Source organism: Narcine bancroftii, chromosome 14 (assembly GCF_036971445.1).
Source record: "Narcine bancroftii isolate sNarBan1 chromosome 14, sNarBan1.hap1, whole genome shotgun sequence".
In the NCBI taxonomy this organism is placed as follows: Eukaryota; Metazoa; Chordata; class Chondrichthyes; order Torpediniformes; family Narcinidae; genus Narcine; species Narcine bancroftii.
In genome coordinates this window covers 39,171,484-39,190,608 of record NC_091482.1, presented here as the reverse complement: position 1 = coordinate 39,190,608, position 19,125 = coordinate 39,171,484, and the positions used below count along the sequence as shown (strand labels likewise).

At 43.7% G+C, this 19,125-nt stretch overlaps 1 protein-coding gene and 1 long non-coding RNA gene across 2 annotated transcripts; both read left to right on the top strand.

Moving 5' to 3' along the window:
- Window positions 1-3,922: 3,922 nt before the first annotated feature.
- On the top strand, window positions 3,923-8,936 carry LOC138749759 (uncharacterized). Its single transcript, XM_069911570.1, has 3 exons — window positions 3,923-4,074; window positions 7,713-8,630; window positions 8,932-8,936. Exons 2-3 carry the CDS (start codon window positions 7,931-7,933, stop codon window positions 8,934-8,936), a joined length of 705 nt encoding a protein of 234 aa, XP_069767671.1. The 5' UTR covers window positions 3,923-4,074; window positions 7,713-7,930.
- Window positions 8,937-15,904: 6,968 nt separating this feature from the next.
- Window positions 15,905-16,520, top strand: LOC138749372 (uncharacterized). The gene is made up of 2 exons (XR_011348587.1): window positions 15,905-16,159; window positions 16,295-16,520. It is a non-coding gene; the product is annotated as an uncharacterized lncRNA (long non-coding RNA).
- Window positions 16,521-19,125: the final 2,605 nt, after the last annotated feature.

Genomic DNA, 19,125 nt, shown 5'->3' with positions numbered 1-19,125 from the left:
ATATCTGACACCAAATGTGGATTATGGTTCTTTCAGTGAACTGTACGAAATGACTTGTATCCCAAACAATAGTCTTGGTCAGACTTCCTTTATTCTACAGAATTTATTCTACAGAATAGAGGTTCACAGAGATGCTCTCTTTGTGAATGCTGACAGAGAAAACTGAACATGTGTTTCAAAGCTTTCATTTGTCTGGTTCAAACATGGGCAGAGTTACATTTTCACCCAATCAAAAGTTCACACAATACATTCTTACCCAATGCAATTCCTACTAAGTACAAATTCCATTGCTACAGATGATTGACATCCTCTTATCAGACCTGCTCATTTGATTGGTTTAGAGTAAATTACTGCAATTGGTCGTCGTGCTAATTGCCAGGCCCACCTAACTCGAATGCTGCAAAACCGAGCTGCACTATCACTAGCTGTTAATCCTTTTTTTTTCTCGCATTCACGGACTACAAACCATTGACATTCGCCCTGCCTAAAATCTTTGATCCCTGGTCAGCACGCCAACAGAGAAACTTGTCTAACATCTCGCAGTACACCACCGATGTCCAGCACATCTCAGGCAAAGACAAATTGGTTGCAGACACCTTGTCAAGAAACAGCATCCATTCCCTGGTGAACAGCCTGGTCTTCACACCACTGGCAGAGACACACCCAGCAGGACCCACGAGATCCTGCAGTAAAAGACTGCTGTCATAGGCCTTCGGATTGAGGATGTTTCAGTCGGCATGGGTATTACCACCCCTAGTGCGACATGACCACCAGGCAGGTTCAATCTATTGTCCCAGTGGCATGCAGGCGACGAGATTGTGACTCAATCCACGGGTGGCACACCCATCCATCAGAACAATGGCCCAGCTGGTGGCCACCAAGTGTGTCTGGCATAGATTACAGAAACAAGTGCGGGGTGGGCAAAGCCGTGTACACATTGCCAACCTGCAACACAACAAGGTCCCCCGCAGCTTTTTGAGCCAAAGGGTTCATTCACGTGGATATAGTGGGGCCATTGCCATCCTCTCAGGGTTTTTGCTACCTGTTCACAGTGGTTGACCACTTCACCCAGTGGCCAGAAGCAATCCCCCTGGCCAACACATCCTCCAGGTCCTATTGCAAAGCACTCCTCTTATCCTGGATTGCAAGATTCGGACTGCAACAACACATCACTTCTGACCAAGGTGCACAGTTCACCTCCAGTATGTAGACAGACATTGCCAAACTGTTGGGTGCTCAACTTCACCATAGGACAGTATACTACCCGCAAGCCAACGGCATGGTGGAACGTTTCTACAGGAACCTCAGGACCGCCCTCATGACCAGACTCAATGGCCCCAACTGGGTGGATGAGCTACCATGGGCACTTCTAAGGATCCGAAACGTGCCGAAAGAAGAACTCCACGCATCCTCCACTGAACTCATCTATGGAGCCCCACGCACAGTTCCCGGAGATTTCTTTCCACAGGTAGGAGACAACCACCTTCCAGGACAGGCTGCACAAAAAGGTCGGTAACCTGGCTCCGATCCCATTGTCCAGACATGGAGAAGCCAAGTCCAACATCCCCAAAGAAATCAAAGACTGTGACTACTGTTGGAATCTAGGGGTTAAAACAGTATGAAATAAATGATTAATTAATAAGTGTATATTTACTACATGGTTCAGGGAAAAAGGAATGTGATTAAGTGGCAATCACAGCATGGAACAAAGTTGGCTGAGCAAAATTGTCTGCTCCAAAATACAGGGAGAGGAAATGCATAAAACGATTTAGGAGGAATGCTCAAACTAAAGGAGGTGGTGAGTAGCACAGGAGACTCAGGCCAGACCAGAACAAAGAATGGCCTGCAAGAAACAAAGGGAATGGAAAACCAGTCTAGGAGGAAGATTAAGGCAGGAGGAGGTGTTAAAGAGAACAGCAGAAATTGGCCAGACAAGAACAGAATGGTGATTAGAAATATCTGGGGATGAATTAATTTCTGATCAACACAACAGGATAGTCTGGCCTGGAGGATTAAGATGGGAGTGCTACACCCCAGATATCTGCAAAACAGGAGATGACTTGTGATAACCCTTATGCAAAAAGATCTAGCAAAGGAAGACAACTTTTGTTTTGCATGATAATGAAATCTAGCAAAGGAAGCCAACTTTTGTTCTGTATGATAAGGTTGACCTATATAAACTGAGCCAACTGGACAATAGGGGTCATTCTTGGGGAATAGTTCACTGTGCAGGTGACCTATGAACTAACGACTGACCCAGAGCTCTGTTAAGTTTTATTCTTGTGCTGTGTAATAAATTGACTGTTGAACCGAATACCTTTTCCTATCACTTCATTCAAAGAACACGCTGGACTCAGACCACACATAGACTAAGTTAAGAGTAAGGTAAAGCCAGAGTCCGACACTACGTGTTTGTACGCAGAGGACCCCACTGTTCACCTCTGCAGAAGCCATAGGAGTGTAAGCTGGACATCAGTGGTGAACTAAAGGTCTTCACTACAGAAATAGGCTCAGAGCCTGCCCACACAGACCCAGCAGAAACCATGGAGACACCAACACCTTGATGCAGAGGCAGACCACAAAAGACTTTGAGGACGATACCTATGGACACTATAGACTGTAACGTCGTTTCTGGGGTGGGTGTCACGTGGCGGCACGCAATTGCGCAGATCGTGCCGGCACATCGTTCAACAGCAGACCAAGACAGAGATGGCTAAAGTGACTCCCAAGACAATGAACCAGCCGGGGTAAAAGCAGGGGCAGCATCAGCCCAACAGCCCTAAAATGGCATTGATCAAGCTGCCCAGCTCACTCAGCAGAAACAGTCTGGGGGAAAAGGACATTCATATGCATGCCTGTTCCCGCCCGCTATTGCTGTCGCAGTCAATCAGTACAAACGGCGGGAAATTGGAGAGTGTGACAGCAGCCTTTCCAGCCCAAATAAAGGTGTGAGTTTAACCGCTGTGTGTGTGTGTTTTTGTAGAGTATATTTTCTAAACGTGATCAATTTTAACATCTTGACAAAGAATCTGCTATCACATTATTTGTACCTCAGATATGATTATTTTACAGATTATATTCTAGTAATATTAAACTCCAATTTAACAATTTTCTTTATTTTTCATTATTTTTTCACGTACACCAGAGGATTGTGGTCCGTAAATATCAAAATTGGTTCATGACAGGTATCGAGATGTGAGAGATGGGAAAATTGATCTAAAATTATGAACATGGAAGAAACTAAAATTCATCAGTTAATGGCTGTAACCAGTACAAACAGGATGAGCTTGGGGGTTAGGATGCAGGAAAGCAGAGTCAGCACGATTAACATAAGAATCTTCTAGTCTTTGTGACAAGACCATAAGACTAAGAAAAGGAAAGGAAAGGTAAGGTACATAAGTTGAGGTAGTCTGGATCAGATAAAGGTCTCCTAGCCCTGGACAGAAGTACCAAGTCCTACATATCTAATTAGCTAAACATACACAGATTTATACATATGAAATTAGCCAACCCTAGATAGGATGAGTCAACTCTGCATACCAAGAGACTGTAGCCCCGAGAATCAGGAAGGTGTGAATAAGGACAATGACATGATGGGACACCCACAGGATACCCCCTGGTCCTCCAAGTGTACTGAAACTGCACGTAGGCAGGAAGGATTACCTATGCCAAACCCATCCAGGGGGCAGAAGAATGTAAGGGGGAGGGCACTCTGATACTGAAATTGACTGTATAAAAGTTGGGTGAGCCCCAGTATATGTGTGTATTCCCAGGGTAAGGGGAAGCACCCAACTTTGCATTGTTGTTGTAATAAATGTTCTTTGTTCTCAATTTTTGTCTCGAGCTATTTCTTTAAAGGTAAATTCTGTTTCTAACAAATGGGGTCTTGTCCGGGATCACACTCCCTCCACTGACAGAGTGCCGCGACGACGAGAGTAGGTGCACCCCGGCTGATTCAGTTGGACTCACGGGCGACGGGTGGCTGGTCAGTAGAAGAAGCGAGTGATATCCGAGAAGAGGCATTGAGAACAAACGACGGGAGGAAGCACGCTAGAGCATTGCTACTGGAACTCGGTAAGAGGAATTTTACTTGCCTATAAGTATGGGAATTATGAGTAGCAAGGAAGAGAGTCCTGGTTCAGGATGTGAACACCAGATAGCTACGTACAGCCCGCTTGGGTGAATGTTATCTGAGTGGGGCACGGGAAGGACCCGTGGGAAAGACAAACTGACAATGGTCAGGTATTGTTGTATTGAATGGGCTAAATGCCCGGTTAAAGGGAGCTCCGTGTACTGGCCAAAGTTCGGATCCAAGGATGAATGGATGTGTCAAGCTTTGAACATCTGGCTCTGTCAAAACCAGAGAGACAATGTTGAGAGCAGGGAATATGCAGCCTGCTGGCTCAAGGGACCCATTGAACAACTGGTTTTGAATGAGAAAGAATTCAGGGATAAGAGAGAGGAGGAACCTTTTGTCCCTGAATCACAGGGGTGGGATGTGTTACATTCCCTCCCTCCACCTTATGTTCCTCCTATGCCGGCTCCTATCTTTCCTTCCCCTCCTATGACCTACCCTTCTGCACCTCCCCCTCCTCCCCCACCACTAGAGAAGAAAGAGGAGAACCGGAGTGGTATGGTGACTCGCTCACAAAGCGCTCGATTACCACCTCCGTTGACAGTAGAAGTAGAACATTGTAATTCAGAACAGCGTGAGATCCCTCAGGAAGAAGGGGCAGAACCCTGCGATTCACTTCTCAGGGAACAGGAACACAAATCTAAGAAACCAGAAATCAGCTGGATGGGACCCCTGCAGGAGGTTCCCGTGGGAGAAGGTCTTGGGTTCGTAAATGTGCCCCTGACCAGCACTGAAGTACATAATTTTAAGAAAGAATTAATCTCCCTGATAGAAGATCCCCAGGGATGTGCCGAACAGTTAGACCAATTTTTGGGACCAAATCTGTATACTTGGGAGGAATTAACATCCATCTTTAAGACTCTGTTTACCTTAGATGAGCGGGGAATGATCCGACAGGCAGGCATTAGAGTATGGGATAAGGAACACCAAGGGGGGCACGAGGCGACCCCTGGAGAAGTCAAATTCCCCCTCACAAAACCTAATTGGGACAAAAATACCAGTGGTGGCCGCACACTGATGGAAGAATACAGGATTAATTTGATCAAAGGAATCAGGGAATCTGTCCCCAAAGGACAGAATTTCAAAAAAGCCTTTGAGGTTCCCCAAGGTCCCGAGGAGACCCCCTCTGCATTTCTCAATAGATTGCGCATGGCAATTCAACAATATGGGGGTCTCGACATAGAATCTCCAGCAGGGGAACAATTGGTTCTAACGGGTTTTGTTACCAACTCAGCCCCAGACATCAGAAGAAAGCTACAAAAGACAGAAAATTGGCACGAGCAAGGAATTACCCAGCTACTGCAGATTGCTCAGAGAGCATTGTCCAGAGGGCAGAGGATAAACAAAAAGGGAAATTTAAAATTTTATTACAAACAGTCAAAGGAATAGTAGCTGATCATCACGAAAAAGATAAGGATTACTGGCCAACTTCTGTACGCGGTGAGGGGAGCCACGGGTGGGGAGGTGGAGACCCCAGCAGGTGGAGGAGTAGAGGAGGATTTCGGGGACGACGTATGCCCCCTAGAAATTTTGGGAAAGATTGGGAAACAGGACCCCTTATTTGTTTTCATTGTAAAAAGGAAGGGCACTTTAAAAAGGAATGCCCACTGCGAGCAATGGACACACGTTCCTATGCCCTGATGGAAGCTGATCATGAATAGGGGGGGGTCACGGTTCTCAGCCAATACACACCGTGGGGCTGCACGGAGAACCGTTAGTTAATTTATGCATAGGACCCCACAGTGATAAGATGATATTTTTGGTCGATTCTGGAGCCGCCCGATCTAGCGTTCTACACCAACCCCAGGGTGTGAAAATAGAAGGGACAGTTACAGTTTCTGGGGTGGGAGGACGAGACTTTCCAGTCCCGGTATTGCGAGGAGTCAGAATTCAAATGGGAGATAAGATCATAATTGAGGATCTTCTATTACTTCCCCAAGCCGGAGTATGCTTGCTAGGAAGGGATTTACAGGACCAATTGGCTATCGGTACACGATCTCTACAATCAGGTATTGGAGTACAATTCTATGTTTTAAACGAGGAAGATCGCAAACTAATAAATCCAAGAGTATGGGCAGGAAAGGGAAATAGAGGAATCCTCGATATTCCTCCGCTACAAGTCACTTTAAAAGATACTCAACGAATTGTTAGACAGAAACAGTACCCGATTCCTATGGCTGGCCGAAAAGGTTTACAGCCTGTAATCGACCAGTTGATTCAGGACGGTATACTCGAACCCTGTATGTCTCCCTTTAATACCCCGATTTTACCTGTTCAAAAACCAGACGGCACCTACCGCCTAGTACAGGACTTGAGGGAGCTTAACAAATTCATTCTTGCCTGTCACCCGGTTGTACCCAACCCCTATACCATCATGAGTAAAATTGACCCCCATAATCAATGGTTTAGCGTCATTGATCTCAAGGATGCATTTTGGACTTGTCCATTAGCTACAGAGAGCAGAGACATGTTCGCCTTTGAATGGGAGAACCCATTTACTGGCCGTAAAAACCAATACCGGTGGACTGTCCTTCCACAAGGCTTTACAGAATCGCCCAATTTATTTAGTCAAGTTCTAGAACAGGTATTAGATGAAGCTCCTCGGAGAGAAAATTGCCAACTCATACAGTACATGGATGACTTGCTAATTACAGCAAGAACTTATGAATTAGCTAAAGATTTTACGGTAGCACTTTTAAATTTTTTAGAGAAGAAAGGTCTGAGAGTCAGCGAGTCCAAACTACAATTTGTGCAATCCGAGGTCAATACTTAGGACATCTAGTCAGTCAAGGAACCAGGAAAATTAGCCCAGAGAGAATAACTGGTATTATACAGATCCCCCCTCCCAAAAATGCCCAGGAACTCAGGAAATTCCTTGGGTTAGTGGGATTCTGTAGAATCTGGATAGAAAATTATTCGAACCTGGTCAAATTCCTTTATGATAAGATTCCCAGTATAGGAACCCAAACCCTTGACTGGACGGATGAAGAGATTGAAAATTTTAACTTTGTTAAACAGTACCTTACGCGTGCCCCAGTTTTAGCGCTACCCAACCTAAACAAACCTTTTGATTTATACACTAATACCAAAGCTGGGGCAGCCACTGGAGTGCTCACCCAAAGCAGGGCTGGCTATAGACAACCAGTGGCTTTCCTGTCAAAGCTTTTAGACCCCGTTTGTCGCGGCTGGCCAGAGTGTATACAAGCCATAGCAGCCACTGCAATTTTGGTTGAAGAAGGACGAAAGATTACTTTCGGCACCCCTATGATAGTTCACACCCCTCATACAGTCCGCAATATTCTCTTACAGCGGGCTGGAAGGTGGCTCACGGATTCGAGAATCTTAAAATATGAAACGATCCTAATGGACAGCAATGATTTGACCTTACTTACGACCAAAACTCTCAACCCAGCAGCCTTCCTCATCTCTCCAACTAATGACCAATCCTCAAACGATTTAGAACATGTGTGCTCAGAGGTTATCGACTTACAAACCAAAATTAGGGAAGACCTAACCGATGTCCCTTTAACTGAAGGAGAAAGATTGTTTATTGACGGTTCTTCACGTTGTATTGCAGGAACCCGCTATAGTGGGTATAGTATAGTGGACGGTAAACAGGAACTGGTGATCGAAGCTGGTCGCCTCCCTGGTCATTGGTCAGCACAATCCTGTGAGCTATATGCCCTCTGTAGAGCACTCCATGAACTAGAGAACAAGGTAGGAACGATCTACACTGACTCTAAATATGCTTTTGGTGTAGTCCATACCTTCGGTAAGATATGGAAAGAAAGAGGGATGATAACTGGCAAAGGACAAAAGTTAGCCCATGAACAGTTAATTACCCAATCCCTAGAGGCTTTAACACTCCCGTCCGAAATTGCCATTGTACATGTGCGGGGACACCAAACTGGTAACAGTCTTGAAGCTAGAGGAAACAGGCAGGTTGATGCAGCTGCCAAACAGGCAGCACTCGCAGAAAAGATTCACATGTACCAGCTACTGCCCACACCGATAGAGATTAAAAAGACCCCCATCTTTTCACGGGAAGAGGAGGTCTCAATAAAAGATAAGGGATTTCGCCATACTGCCGACGGGTTGTGGTGGACAGTAGATGGACGGCAAGTCCTTAACAAAGCCATAACTCGCCAAGTCATAAATCAGTTACATCAAAAAACACATTGGGGAACCCAGTCCCTTGTTGATACCTTTGGACGTTTCCTTCACTGCCCTGGCATATACAATATTACTAAACTTGCTACTAGATCTTGTCCCATATGTCAGAGGGTTAATAAAAAATCGATGCGCCATGTAATACCTGGCGGTCGCGACATTGCCGTTCGCCTGTTCCAGCGCATACAAATAGACTTCACTGAACTTCCTAACATTGGTATTTACAAATTTCTCCTTGTCATGGTCGATCATTTTACACGATGGGTTGAAGCTTTTCCTACCCCGAATGATCGCGCCAACACTGTCATCAGAATACTCATTGAATGTGTCATTCCACGATACGGTATGATGCAGACCATTGATTCAGATCGAGGTATGCATTTCACCTCTCAGATTCTCCAGGGTGTCTGCAAGAACCTAGGAATAGACTGGCAACTACATACCCCATGGCATCCCCAAAGTTCGGGTCGAGTCGAACGTAGACTGGTCTTTCCTGGATTAAATCGTTACCATTAGCCCTGATTAGAATTCGGACAGCCCCTCATAAAGACCTTGCAATCTCACCGTACGAGATGAAGTTTGGGCTCCCATTTATGGGGTTCCACACTGATTCTCCCATTCCTGAGGCTAATGACCAATACATTTCCAAATTTTTACGAGGGCTTTCTACTTCGATCCAAGATTTGAAACAAAAGGGACTATTAGCCCAAACACCACCCTTAGACTTTCCTATACATTCTATTAAACCTGGTGATTGGGTTTATGTAAAAGCATGGCAAGAGGATCAATTAAAACCTGCCTGGGATGGTCCCTTCTGTGTACTTTTAATTACAGACACCGCAGTAAGAACAAGAGAGAAAGGCTGGACCCACATTCAAAGAATTAAACCAGCTTCTGAACCACAACATCACGACACACAGACTCAACCCTCAACCTGGCGTGCAGTTCCTCATCCTTCAGACCTGAAACTTACACTGCGCCGTGACAGAGTGCCGTAATGTTACATTTATTGTCGAATTTTTTAACGGTTTATACATTTATTGTCGTATTTTTTAACGGTTTATACATTTATTGTTGTATTTTTTAACGGTTTATACATTTATTATTGTATTTTTTAACGGTTTATACATTTATTGTTGTATTTTTAACTGTTTATTTTTAACTGTTTATTCATTTATTGGGGTACTGTTCGTTAAATGGATATGTCACTTCAGTTCTCGCTAAGTTTTAAGTCCTGGAATAGGGGCAGCAGAGGTTACAATTGTGATACTTTACAGTGTAGACAGGGCATAGATTTAGGACAATTTTAATACGGACCAGGGGAACACAGTAGCGATAGTCAGTTAACAGCCTACATAGTGATTAATCAATGTACATTTCACACACAGGGAGAGACTCACAGGCAAGCTGCAAATACAATAAATTCACGAGAAACAATCCCCCCCCAGCTTGGTCTCTTTTCATCACCCCGTGAAGGGGAGCACCAGTTACCAACAACGTGAGCTGCTTGACACTTTAATATCAGACTCCAAACAGCCTTCGGAGATCGGTGGCCCTAGGGTTCGGGGCTGAAGAGGACATCAGATACTGAGAACTGAGAACTGGAGCCTGATACTCACAACCCTAATAAGCAGCTGGACTCGCTACTCTGCCCTTCATGGTGCTCCCCTACCTAAAGACTTTACGCAGGTATTACAATTCGGTTATTGACCAGCTGGGTAAAACAACTCCTTACACTTGAAAGATCAGTATTACTGATCTAAAAGAAAAGTGGGGTGGGGGGGAAATCAGTCACACTGACACTAGTAACCAAAGATCAGTAACACTGATCATGGTGAAAGATCAGTATTACTGATCTAAAAGAAAAGTGAGGATTGTGAGAGATGGGAAAATTGATCTAAAATTATGAACATGGAAGAAACTAAAATTCATCAGTTAATGGCTGTAACCAGTACAAACAGGATAAGCTTGGGGGTTAGGATGCAGGAAAGCAGAGTCAGCACGATTAACATAAGAATCTTCTGTGTGACAAGAGCCACCATAAGACTAAGAAAAGGAATGGTAAGGTACAATAGAATGTAGGAAGTTGAGGTAGTCTGGATCAGATAAAGGTCTCCTAGCCCTGGACAGAAGTACCAAGTCCTACATATCTAATTAGCTAAACATACACAGATTTATACATATGAAATTAGCCAACCCTAGATAGAATGAGTCAACTCTGCATACCAAGAGATTGTAGCCCCGAGAATCAGGAAGGTGTGAATAAGGACAATGACATGATGGGACACCCACAGGATACCCCCTGGTCCTCCAAGTGTACTGAAACTGCACGTAGGCAGGAAGGATTACCTATGCCAAACCCATCCAGGGGGCAGAAGAATGTAAGGGGGAGGGCACTCTGATACTGAAATTTACTGTATAAAAGTTGGGTGAGCCCCAGTGTATGTGTGTATTCCCAGGGTAAGGGGAAGCACCCAACTTTGCATTGTTGTTGTAATAAATGTTCTTTGTTCTCAATTTTTGTCTCGAGCAATTTCTTTAAAGGTACTTTAATTTCTAATAGAGATATACATCAAAATTCTGCAGAGAAAATATTATAGGCAACGGGTTTTTTCCCTCAATTACGGAATAGTTCCTTTGATGAGCATTGATTTATTTTTTGAAAAGTGGGCAACTGGATGGTCAATTTAATTATGTTTTTGTACGAAAACTGCACCCGCTGTTCCCTTACGCTTATTAGATAAATAACATAAAAGTTAATTACTGCCCAAATTCCCCTGTTAATGATAAATCCACCCTGTCAGCAACCTTTGGATGATCTGTCTCTAAGTGTGGCTTAAATGGAAAATTTAAGGTAGCATACATGATGAATTAATCATCGTAATACTTAAGTAAAAAATGCACATGCATATAAATTTCTGTGAAACATAGTTTACACTTGGAACACCAACTGTCTATCGAAGAATCGGTTAACTGTAGCGTCTATGAAATTTGTCGACTCTCAAAGTGCTAACATCCAAACACAAGTCCAGAGAAAACCATTTAAAACCCAAAATTACACATTTAAATCGGAGAAACAATAGTGGTTACCAAGACCAGGAAAACAAGTTATTAAACTCGGCGAGGCTAGGGGAACCACCAGAAAAAAATAAACAAGATATCAAATAGGAGAGTTCAGACAAGACGAGGTCAGTCATTCATAATCAAATAAGCCTGTTACAAGAAGATAAGTGTGGCGCAAGAGGCGTGGCAACAGCCCCATGAATTAAATTTAAACACAGTATGAGATGATCTGAACAAAACGTTCATTAAAGTTGGATATTGATAGGTAATTCAATCACCCTCACTCTAATGTTTAGTGTTCAGTAGAGAAAATTCATGAACGTGTAAGATTAATCGAACAACCACTTGTTTCATCACAATTCGGCTTAAAATAATTTAAAAAAACCCCACCTCAGCCTGCAGAGGCATTAATCAATATCGACCCATCTGAAAGAAATGAGAAAGCGAAAAGGCAGCATTTGGCCAAGGACAGCTCAGGAGCCTGCCAGCATGTGACAGGAATGTTGGGATACTGGTATCCAGAAAATGCACGTTGGCTGCAGGTCATCGTCGACTGATACTTCTTCTGCTGTTATAAACGCTTTTCTTTCACTCCCTGAACTATATTTTTCTCTTCCCCTCATCCCATCTCATTCAACATTTGTCTCACAGTTTATCACTCAATTGCCAGCAGTCTTGCTCTCTCTCGAATTCGCTCTCTGTGCACTGGGTGTGCGTGTGTGACTGGGTGTGTGTTTGTGTGTGTGTGTGAGAGTTTCCTGTGTGACTGTGTGTGTTTGTGTGTGTATGAGTCTGAGTGTGTTTGTGCGCATGTGTGAATGTGTGTTTTGTGTGTTTTATGTGTTTTGTGTGTGCATGTGTGACTGGGTGTGTGTTTGTGCGCGTGTGTGTGTGTGTGTTTCCTGTGTGACTGTGTGTGTTTGTGTGTGTATGAGACTGAGTGTGTTTGTGTGTGTTTGTGCGCGTGTGTGAATGTGTGCTTTGTGTGTTTTATATGTGTTTTGTGTGTGCATGTGTGACTGGGTGTGTGTTTGTGCGTGTTTCCTGTGTGACTGTCTGTGTTTGTGTGTGTATGAGACTGAGTGTGTTTGTGTGTGTTTGTGCGCATGTGTGAATGTGTGTTTTGTGTGTTTTATGTGTTTTGTGTGTGCATGTGTGACTGGGTGTGTGTTTGTGCATGTGTGTGTGTGTTTCCTGTGTGACTGTGTGTGTTTGTGTGTGTTTGTGCGTGTGTGTGTGTGTTTCCTGTGTGACTGTGTGTGTTTGTGCGCGTGTGTGAATGTGTGTTTTGTGTGTGTGAATGTGTGAGTGTGTGCTTGTGCGTTTGCGTGTGTGTTCTGTGTGTGTGACTGTGTGACTGTGTGCGTGTGATTGTGTGTGTGACTGTGTGTGTGTGTGAGTGTGTGCGTGTATGTATGTTTATGTAAATATACCCTGTGCCTCAATATGCATCAAACTTGCATATTAGTTTTTTTGGTTACTTTGTCCATCCGGTCCGTTCATTTGCGCAGTAGAGAAAAATAAAATTAGAAAAACATTAAGGAACCACAGTGGACGGAGAAAAAATCCCAATGGGAATAGGAAAAAAATCTTAACTGGTATTTTGTACCACGCATATAGTGTTATTATTCATGGTAAAACTGGCTTTTCAATAACTATTTGATCAAAATAAATAGTCATATTCGTTTGAGTAGCCTTTCACCGAGAAATCCGTCCTGAAATGTAGGTGAGTCAAAGGGCAAGGTTCCGGGTAAAATTCATGACGGAAACATTGTTGGCGACGGGATAACAGAAACAACATTTCCCCCTGGAGTTGGTGGGTTTGTACTTCAGGACCGCTGAGGCGGCTGGAAGCAGAGACCATCACGACGGACACGCGAAATTTTCTGGTCCCCGTGAAAGAATGTATTGCCCAAAGTCCGGGAGATTGCAGACTATGGAGGAAATGATATGAATGGACCCGACGGGTTTATAGCCGGCTCCAATCTGTCAGCATGGAGACAGCTCAGTAGGAATCAGAAGGAGAATGGAACAGTTAGACTTAGTCTACATAATTGAACGGAGATGAACTGCTTCAAGGGGATACGTGTCAGGTACTACAATTCACCGCTCACTGGGTTGTAGTTAACTGTTGAAAGGGCCGTTTGGAGTTATCACTCTTTAGTCTGTGAATTGTCGATTGTGGAATTTAAAACGATAATTACTTTGTTTGGTAATTTGGATCCAAATCGCGGAGTCTGGTGTGGGCTCCAGAAGAACCCATAGTTCAGCAGGTTAACGTAATACTTAATTCTCGAGGGGAAGTACCTCCGTCGAGTTAATTTAATTTTAAAGGTTCTCATTTCGAAAGGGCAGAGGCGATGTCAATGCAGAGAAATGAACGGAGTCCTCCTTGAGGGCCCAGTACTTCCAATTTCTGGGATTTATCATCTTGAAGGATCTGCCCTAGTGCCTTCATGTCGATTGAATCCCGAAGAAGTCTGAGCAGCGGCTAAACTTGTGAGGTGATTGAAAAGGTTCTGTTTGTCATTAATGATTCTCAAACCGTCGACACGGATAATGTGATGGGATGGAGGCGCCAAACCGCAGGACAAGAATAAACGCCAGAGGTTTGTCAACTCGGCCTGGACATCTCAGGCACCAGACTGAACTCCAGTCAGGGAATCGCCGAAACCATACCACTCGACACCTGATAATAGGTTTATATTATTGATGGTTATGCGAGTAATTTGGATGAAGTGGGAAGATTATGTTCCACCCAATCACTTTAAATGGTTACATGATATCATGTTTTAAAATTGCAAAGTCGCTATAATATTAAAGAATAAAGGGCTAAATTTTACTGCCTTCCATTTCATTCCCTCTGACGCTGTGGAGAAGCACGAAATTCCATGACGAGTTCATGACCATAAATTCGGATTCGGATCACTTGTGTGTGGTTGGGAGGAGATCATTTGCCCCTCTCCCATCACGGTGGATATTCACCGTGCTGTTTTCAGCTCTGACAATCCCGTTTTAAATCTTACACTCATACCTCCACCGCGCATCTTTGGTGAATAATGAAGATCGTTTTCGTATTTCGCTAACCTGTAGAATTGTCTCACAACGATCTTGCCCATTGGGCAGAGGTTGGAGCTGCAGATCGTTTTCGTATTAATAAAGAATAAACACATTTTCTATTGCTTTCTCCTGACCCTGGCCCAGAGAGTGTGTGGAAATCATACATGCGAACCAGCTCCATCTGGCCATGAAAATGCAGCCATCAATTCACATTGGGTTGAATAGGATAAGCGGTAACGCGGCGGTGAATTGAAGATCAAATCATGGCGTATCCTTGGCAGTCAACTTAATATTACCACGAGAAACAGAGTCACAGGGTATCCACTGGCCAATTTAAAGTAGTTCTAGGTCTGGTCAGATGGATCTCTGTGCAGCGTCGCCACCACTGATTACTGAGTTCACCGAGTTGCAAGGATAGGGTCAGTGTTATTTCTATATTTTTGCACCATGGCTCTCTTTGGAATTCAGCGCTCAGTGATGCGGGAAATATTGCGCTGTTTGTTAGCCACCCATAATTAGTTCAAAACTGATGCAAGGTGTTGTGAAAGAAGGCATTCTCTTGTTCTATATAAAGAAGCAACTTGCGATCTGACCTCGACATCGAACTGCACCAGCAGGTCGTCAAGAACCCGAAATTGGCAGAATCAGAGAGACGACCGACCAGTGAAACTTTCGATCTGTGGAGAATTTATGTTATTTTTTCGCAATTGATTTCGGACATTAATTTTACTTGTAACAGTCGAAATATTTTCTTCAGCTTCTGATTTCTATCCCGTGTGAATCCTCAAGTACGAGACTAAAAGGATCCTACAAAAGCAGATGGCAACTGTCGACGAGAAGGTCCCATGTTATACACTTCTGACAGCGATCGGCATCCCTGGTAATTATTTCACGCAACAGGGTCATTAAGAAAAGGCCGAGTTCAGGATATCTTCTCATCCGAGAGCGACTGATTTTCTTCAGTGTTGCATTATTTTAAAACAATCACAGCGCCTGCGCTCTTCGTTTTTCGCGAGCATGTAGAATGGTTTCGCTAACCTGTAGAATTGTCTCACAACGATCTTGCCCATTGGGCAGAGGTTGGAGCTGCAGTCGGCGTCGATACGTGGCCTGATTTACCGGCACCGTCTCACGTTCACAAACTTGGAGATAGTTCAAGTAATTCGAAGGGCATTCCCTCAATTGCTGTGTGAAACGATGTGATCCACACTCGTATCTATCTGAAGTTTCACGCAACCTTCGAGTGTTTTAGCAACGCGTCAAGTCATCGCACACCGGCCATATTCACATCGCCCTCCAAGACTTTTGCGCATCTTTGCAGAATTATTCCGTTGCTGGTAACGAAGACAGAGAATGCGGCTCCATATGACAGTTACCGAATGCAAGCTTCGACTTGCTTTCTTTTCCCGAATTGTTGAAGCCAATCTCAGTATCTCTCTACTGAGGATTCATTTACCTTATTACACGTCACAGAATTTCATTAATAGGACGTCTCGATATGATCTTTATTCAAGACCATTACTGCAATGAAATCTCAGTGGATCTGATTCTTGATGGGAAATCAAGAGTTAAACGGGCCGACCCGTCTAATCTGTCACCCTTACCGGTGTGTTACCGTCACCTCCTCTCAATGAACTGTTTGCCAGCACATTGTTGATGAATCCATGACGATTTCCTTATCCTGCAATTTAGTACATTAAATCATCGTAGATGCACAAAGTTGGGGGAGATGTGAGTGATTAATGTATTCATATTCCTTTAATCCATACGTTTGAATGCTGGATCTGCTAACAAAGATCAATTCATAATACGTTTAGATGTTTGCTGCGATGATTAACACAATCTTCCTGTAATTTGTTTCCTCAGTTAACTTGGTGGCCATCGTCATTTTCATCCGAGGAAACTGTGGTCTCTCCCAATGTATCACTCGCTACCTGCTGGCGATGGCCGTCGCCGACTTAATGACGGTGGTTCTCGAGGTTCTGCTCTATCACTTGGTCAGAGGCTACGGATTAGCTTGGGAACCAAATGAATCAATTTTGTTCAACATGGCCATCCTCTTGAATAAAGTTCCGTTCTGCTGTGTTCACTATGCCCTGTGTCACGTCGCTGTTGATTGTTCCGTGTGGATCACGGTCGCTTTCACTTTCGATCGCTTTGTGGTTATTTGCTGGCGGAAAATCAAAGAAAAATACTGCACTCCAAAATATGCGTTTATTATTATTGGCACAATATCGACCGCATTCTGTTTAAAGAACATCCCTTTTTATTTCATGCATTTGGATTTAACAGAAGGTGATGAGATGTGTGGAAGGAGACATGTTCTTCCATTTTCAAAATCCTTTGAGGGGTTTTACTGGGTCGACCGCCTATTGAACCCGCTGCTTCCCTTCTTCCTCATTTTAACCCTCAATGCTCTGACCGTCAGACAGATACTGGCAGCGAGCCGTGTCCGCAGGAAACTCAGGGGGCAGCGAGATGCCGAGAAACAACGCGACCCGGAGATGGAGAGCCGGAGACAATCCATCATTCTGCTCTTCACCCTGTCGGCGAGTTTTCTTCTCTGCTGGGCGACCACCACCATGGTCTTCATTCTCATGCGCTGCCTTCGCACGGACCTGGAGACGTCCATCCGCCTTTATTTTGCAAATATGGCGGGGACTGTGATTCAGCTTTTTAGCTGTTGCACCAACACCTTCATTTACGGAGTGACCCAGAGAAAATTCAGAGAGCAGCTGATCGCTCCCATTCAAATACTTGTTGAAAAGATCAGACAGCGCGATACGCGTGGATGAATGTATCAAATCATTTTCGCTTTTCACCTTTAATACGATACCAGTTCAGAATCACGGAAGGAAAACTGTCAGGCAACATTATTAGATTTATCCACAGATTCGAAGGTTTTCTTCTCTACCGAGAAGCAATTTTGCTCCATGTTCCTGATTTACTCATCAGCGATCAGCTGCGTTACTGTGCATGTGGCAATGGGTGGATGGTGGGTACTGAGCAGGAGATTGTATGTCGACATTGACAAGATAGCATAGGTGTTCGACTACTTGAGTGAACACGATGACAATCACCGTTTCCTCTCCAACCTCTCATGAACAAACGTCAAGGGACCTATCCTGGTCATGCATGTTATTTCCTTGTCCAGGTCACAACTTATTTCGAAACACAGTACATTAGATGGAACTGCAGTGCAACAGGATGGTCATATTGTCGAGATATGTTGTTGATCTTTCATGGAGTGAATGTCTACGACCCCAAACCTCCACTTTGTTTCTCATCTGATCACTTTGCGTTGAACATGGGAGACTTGAATCATTTATCACCAAGTCATTTTACAATATTTTCCAGTCTTCATATTAATAGACTGGGCATAATTTATTGATACTGGTGATAAAACTTGTGTCCACGTTCCACATTCAACATCATTTATCAGTGTCCACCCTGACGGATGAGTACAACTTCAATTGGAATGTGACGTTCTGAGTTAAAGCAGGTGGCTGCTCACATTCCTATATACCCAGGTCAAATCATCTTACAACTTTCCAAACTTCAAACGGAAATGTTATTACTTGCTTAACATTTATCGCAACATATATTTTCTACAATGCATCAACATTCTGTTAAATCGCCTCTGTACTCATCACGACGTCCAAACCCGGATATCCATGCCCAGATAAATTAACGCCAGTGTATGTTTAATTATCCTGCATAACAGAAGTGCCTAAACCCTTTTGGTCGTCAGCACATAGAGCACAATGAAAAGGAGTCACTATAAAGCACTATAGAAGATGACAGTTTTCTACAAGTGGATCAGAAAAACTGTCCTGAAATTTTAGCTGTTAATATTATGGTAGATTACTGAACTTGTTCACATATTTCTGACAGAATTTCTGTATTTCTTGCTCTTAAATGTAATTTAACTGAAAACAATAAAACCTTAAAATCTCTTTTACAGTCTGTAAACATTCAGAGCCTCTGTGGCTGAAATGTTGATACAAGAGTAGCCTTTTTGTTGTTCAAATTGCAGCACCGTTCAATATAAAACTCAGAAGTGAAATGCGCAAACTCTGCAATTTATTGAGGGAGATTTATTCAGTTTCCGTTAGGCCTCTCCCCTCTCCCTACCAAATTTCTGTCCATTGGTCCAGCTCCGCACATTTCCTTCTGTATTCAAAGCCTCGGTCTGACAGAGCAAGAGACATTGGGAAGACGTGAGGCCCGAAGTGGCATAGAATTGAAATGCTTGGCAACTAGTTGATCCTGCCATGACTACGAAGACAGCAAAGGTTCTCAGCAAAACACTATCACGTTCTCCCCGCTGTCGAGGAGGCAACATCAGCCGGGCAGGGTAGAGTGTATGGCAGCAGAGATTTACAGGTCAATGGTTACTCCACTTGGAAGGATACTTTATGATATAGAATTGCAGTAAGGAATGTATCTCTTCCTTTGGTTATATGGATCCAAGTGGAACCAAGGGTTGATTAGTGGGAGGGATGAGCCATGGAATGCGTCATAGAGGGAGATGAACATGACTCTGCAAAGAAGGGAAGAGAGCAAATGTGTTTTTGGTTGGATAATGATTTAGTTAATAGAAAGTAAGTTGGATCTCATGTTGATTACAATGCACATATATATTGCAGTCATGGAGGCCTCACTGGAGTGCGGAATTGAACGTACAATTATGACAT

Excerpts from the sequence above, each read along its gene's own strand:
- LOC138749759 (XM_069911570.1), top strand. The coding sequence starts at position 7,931 with ATGATAACTGGCAAAGGACAAAAGTTAGCCCATGAACAGTTAATTACC.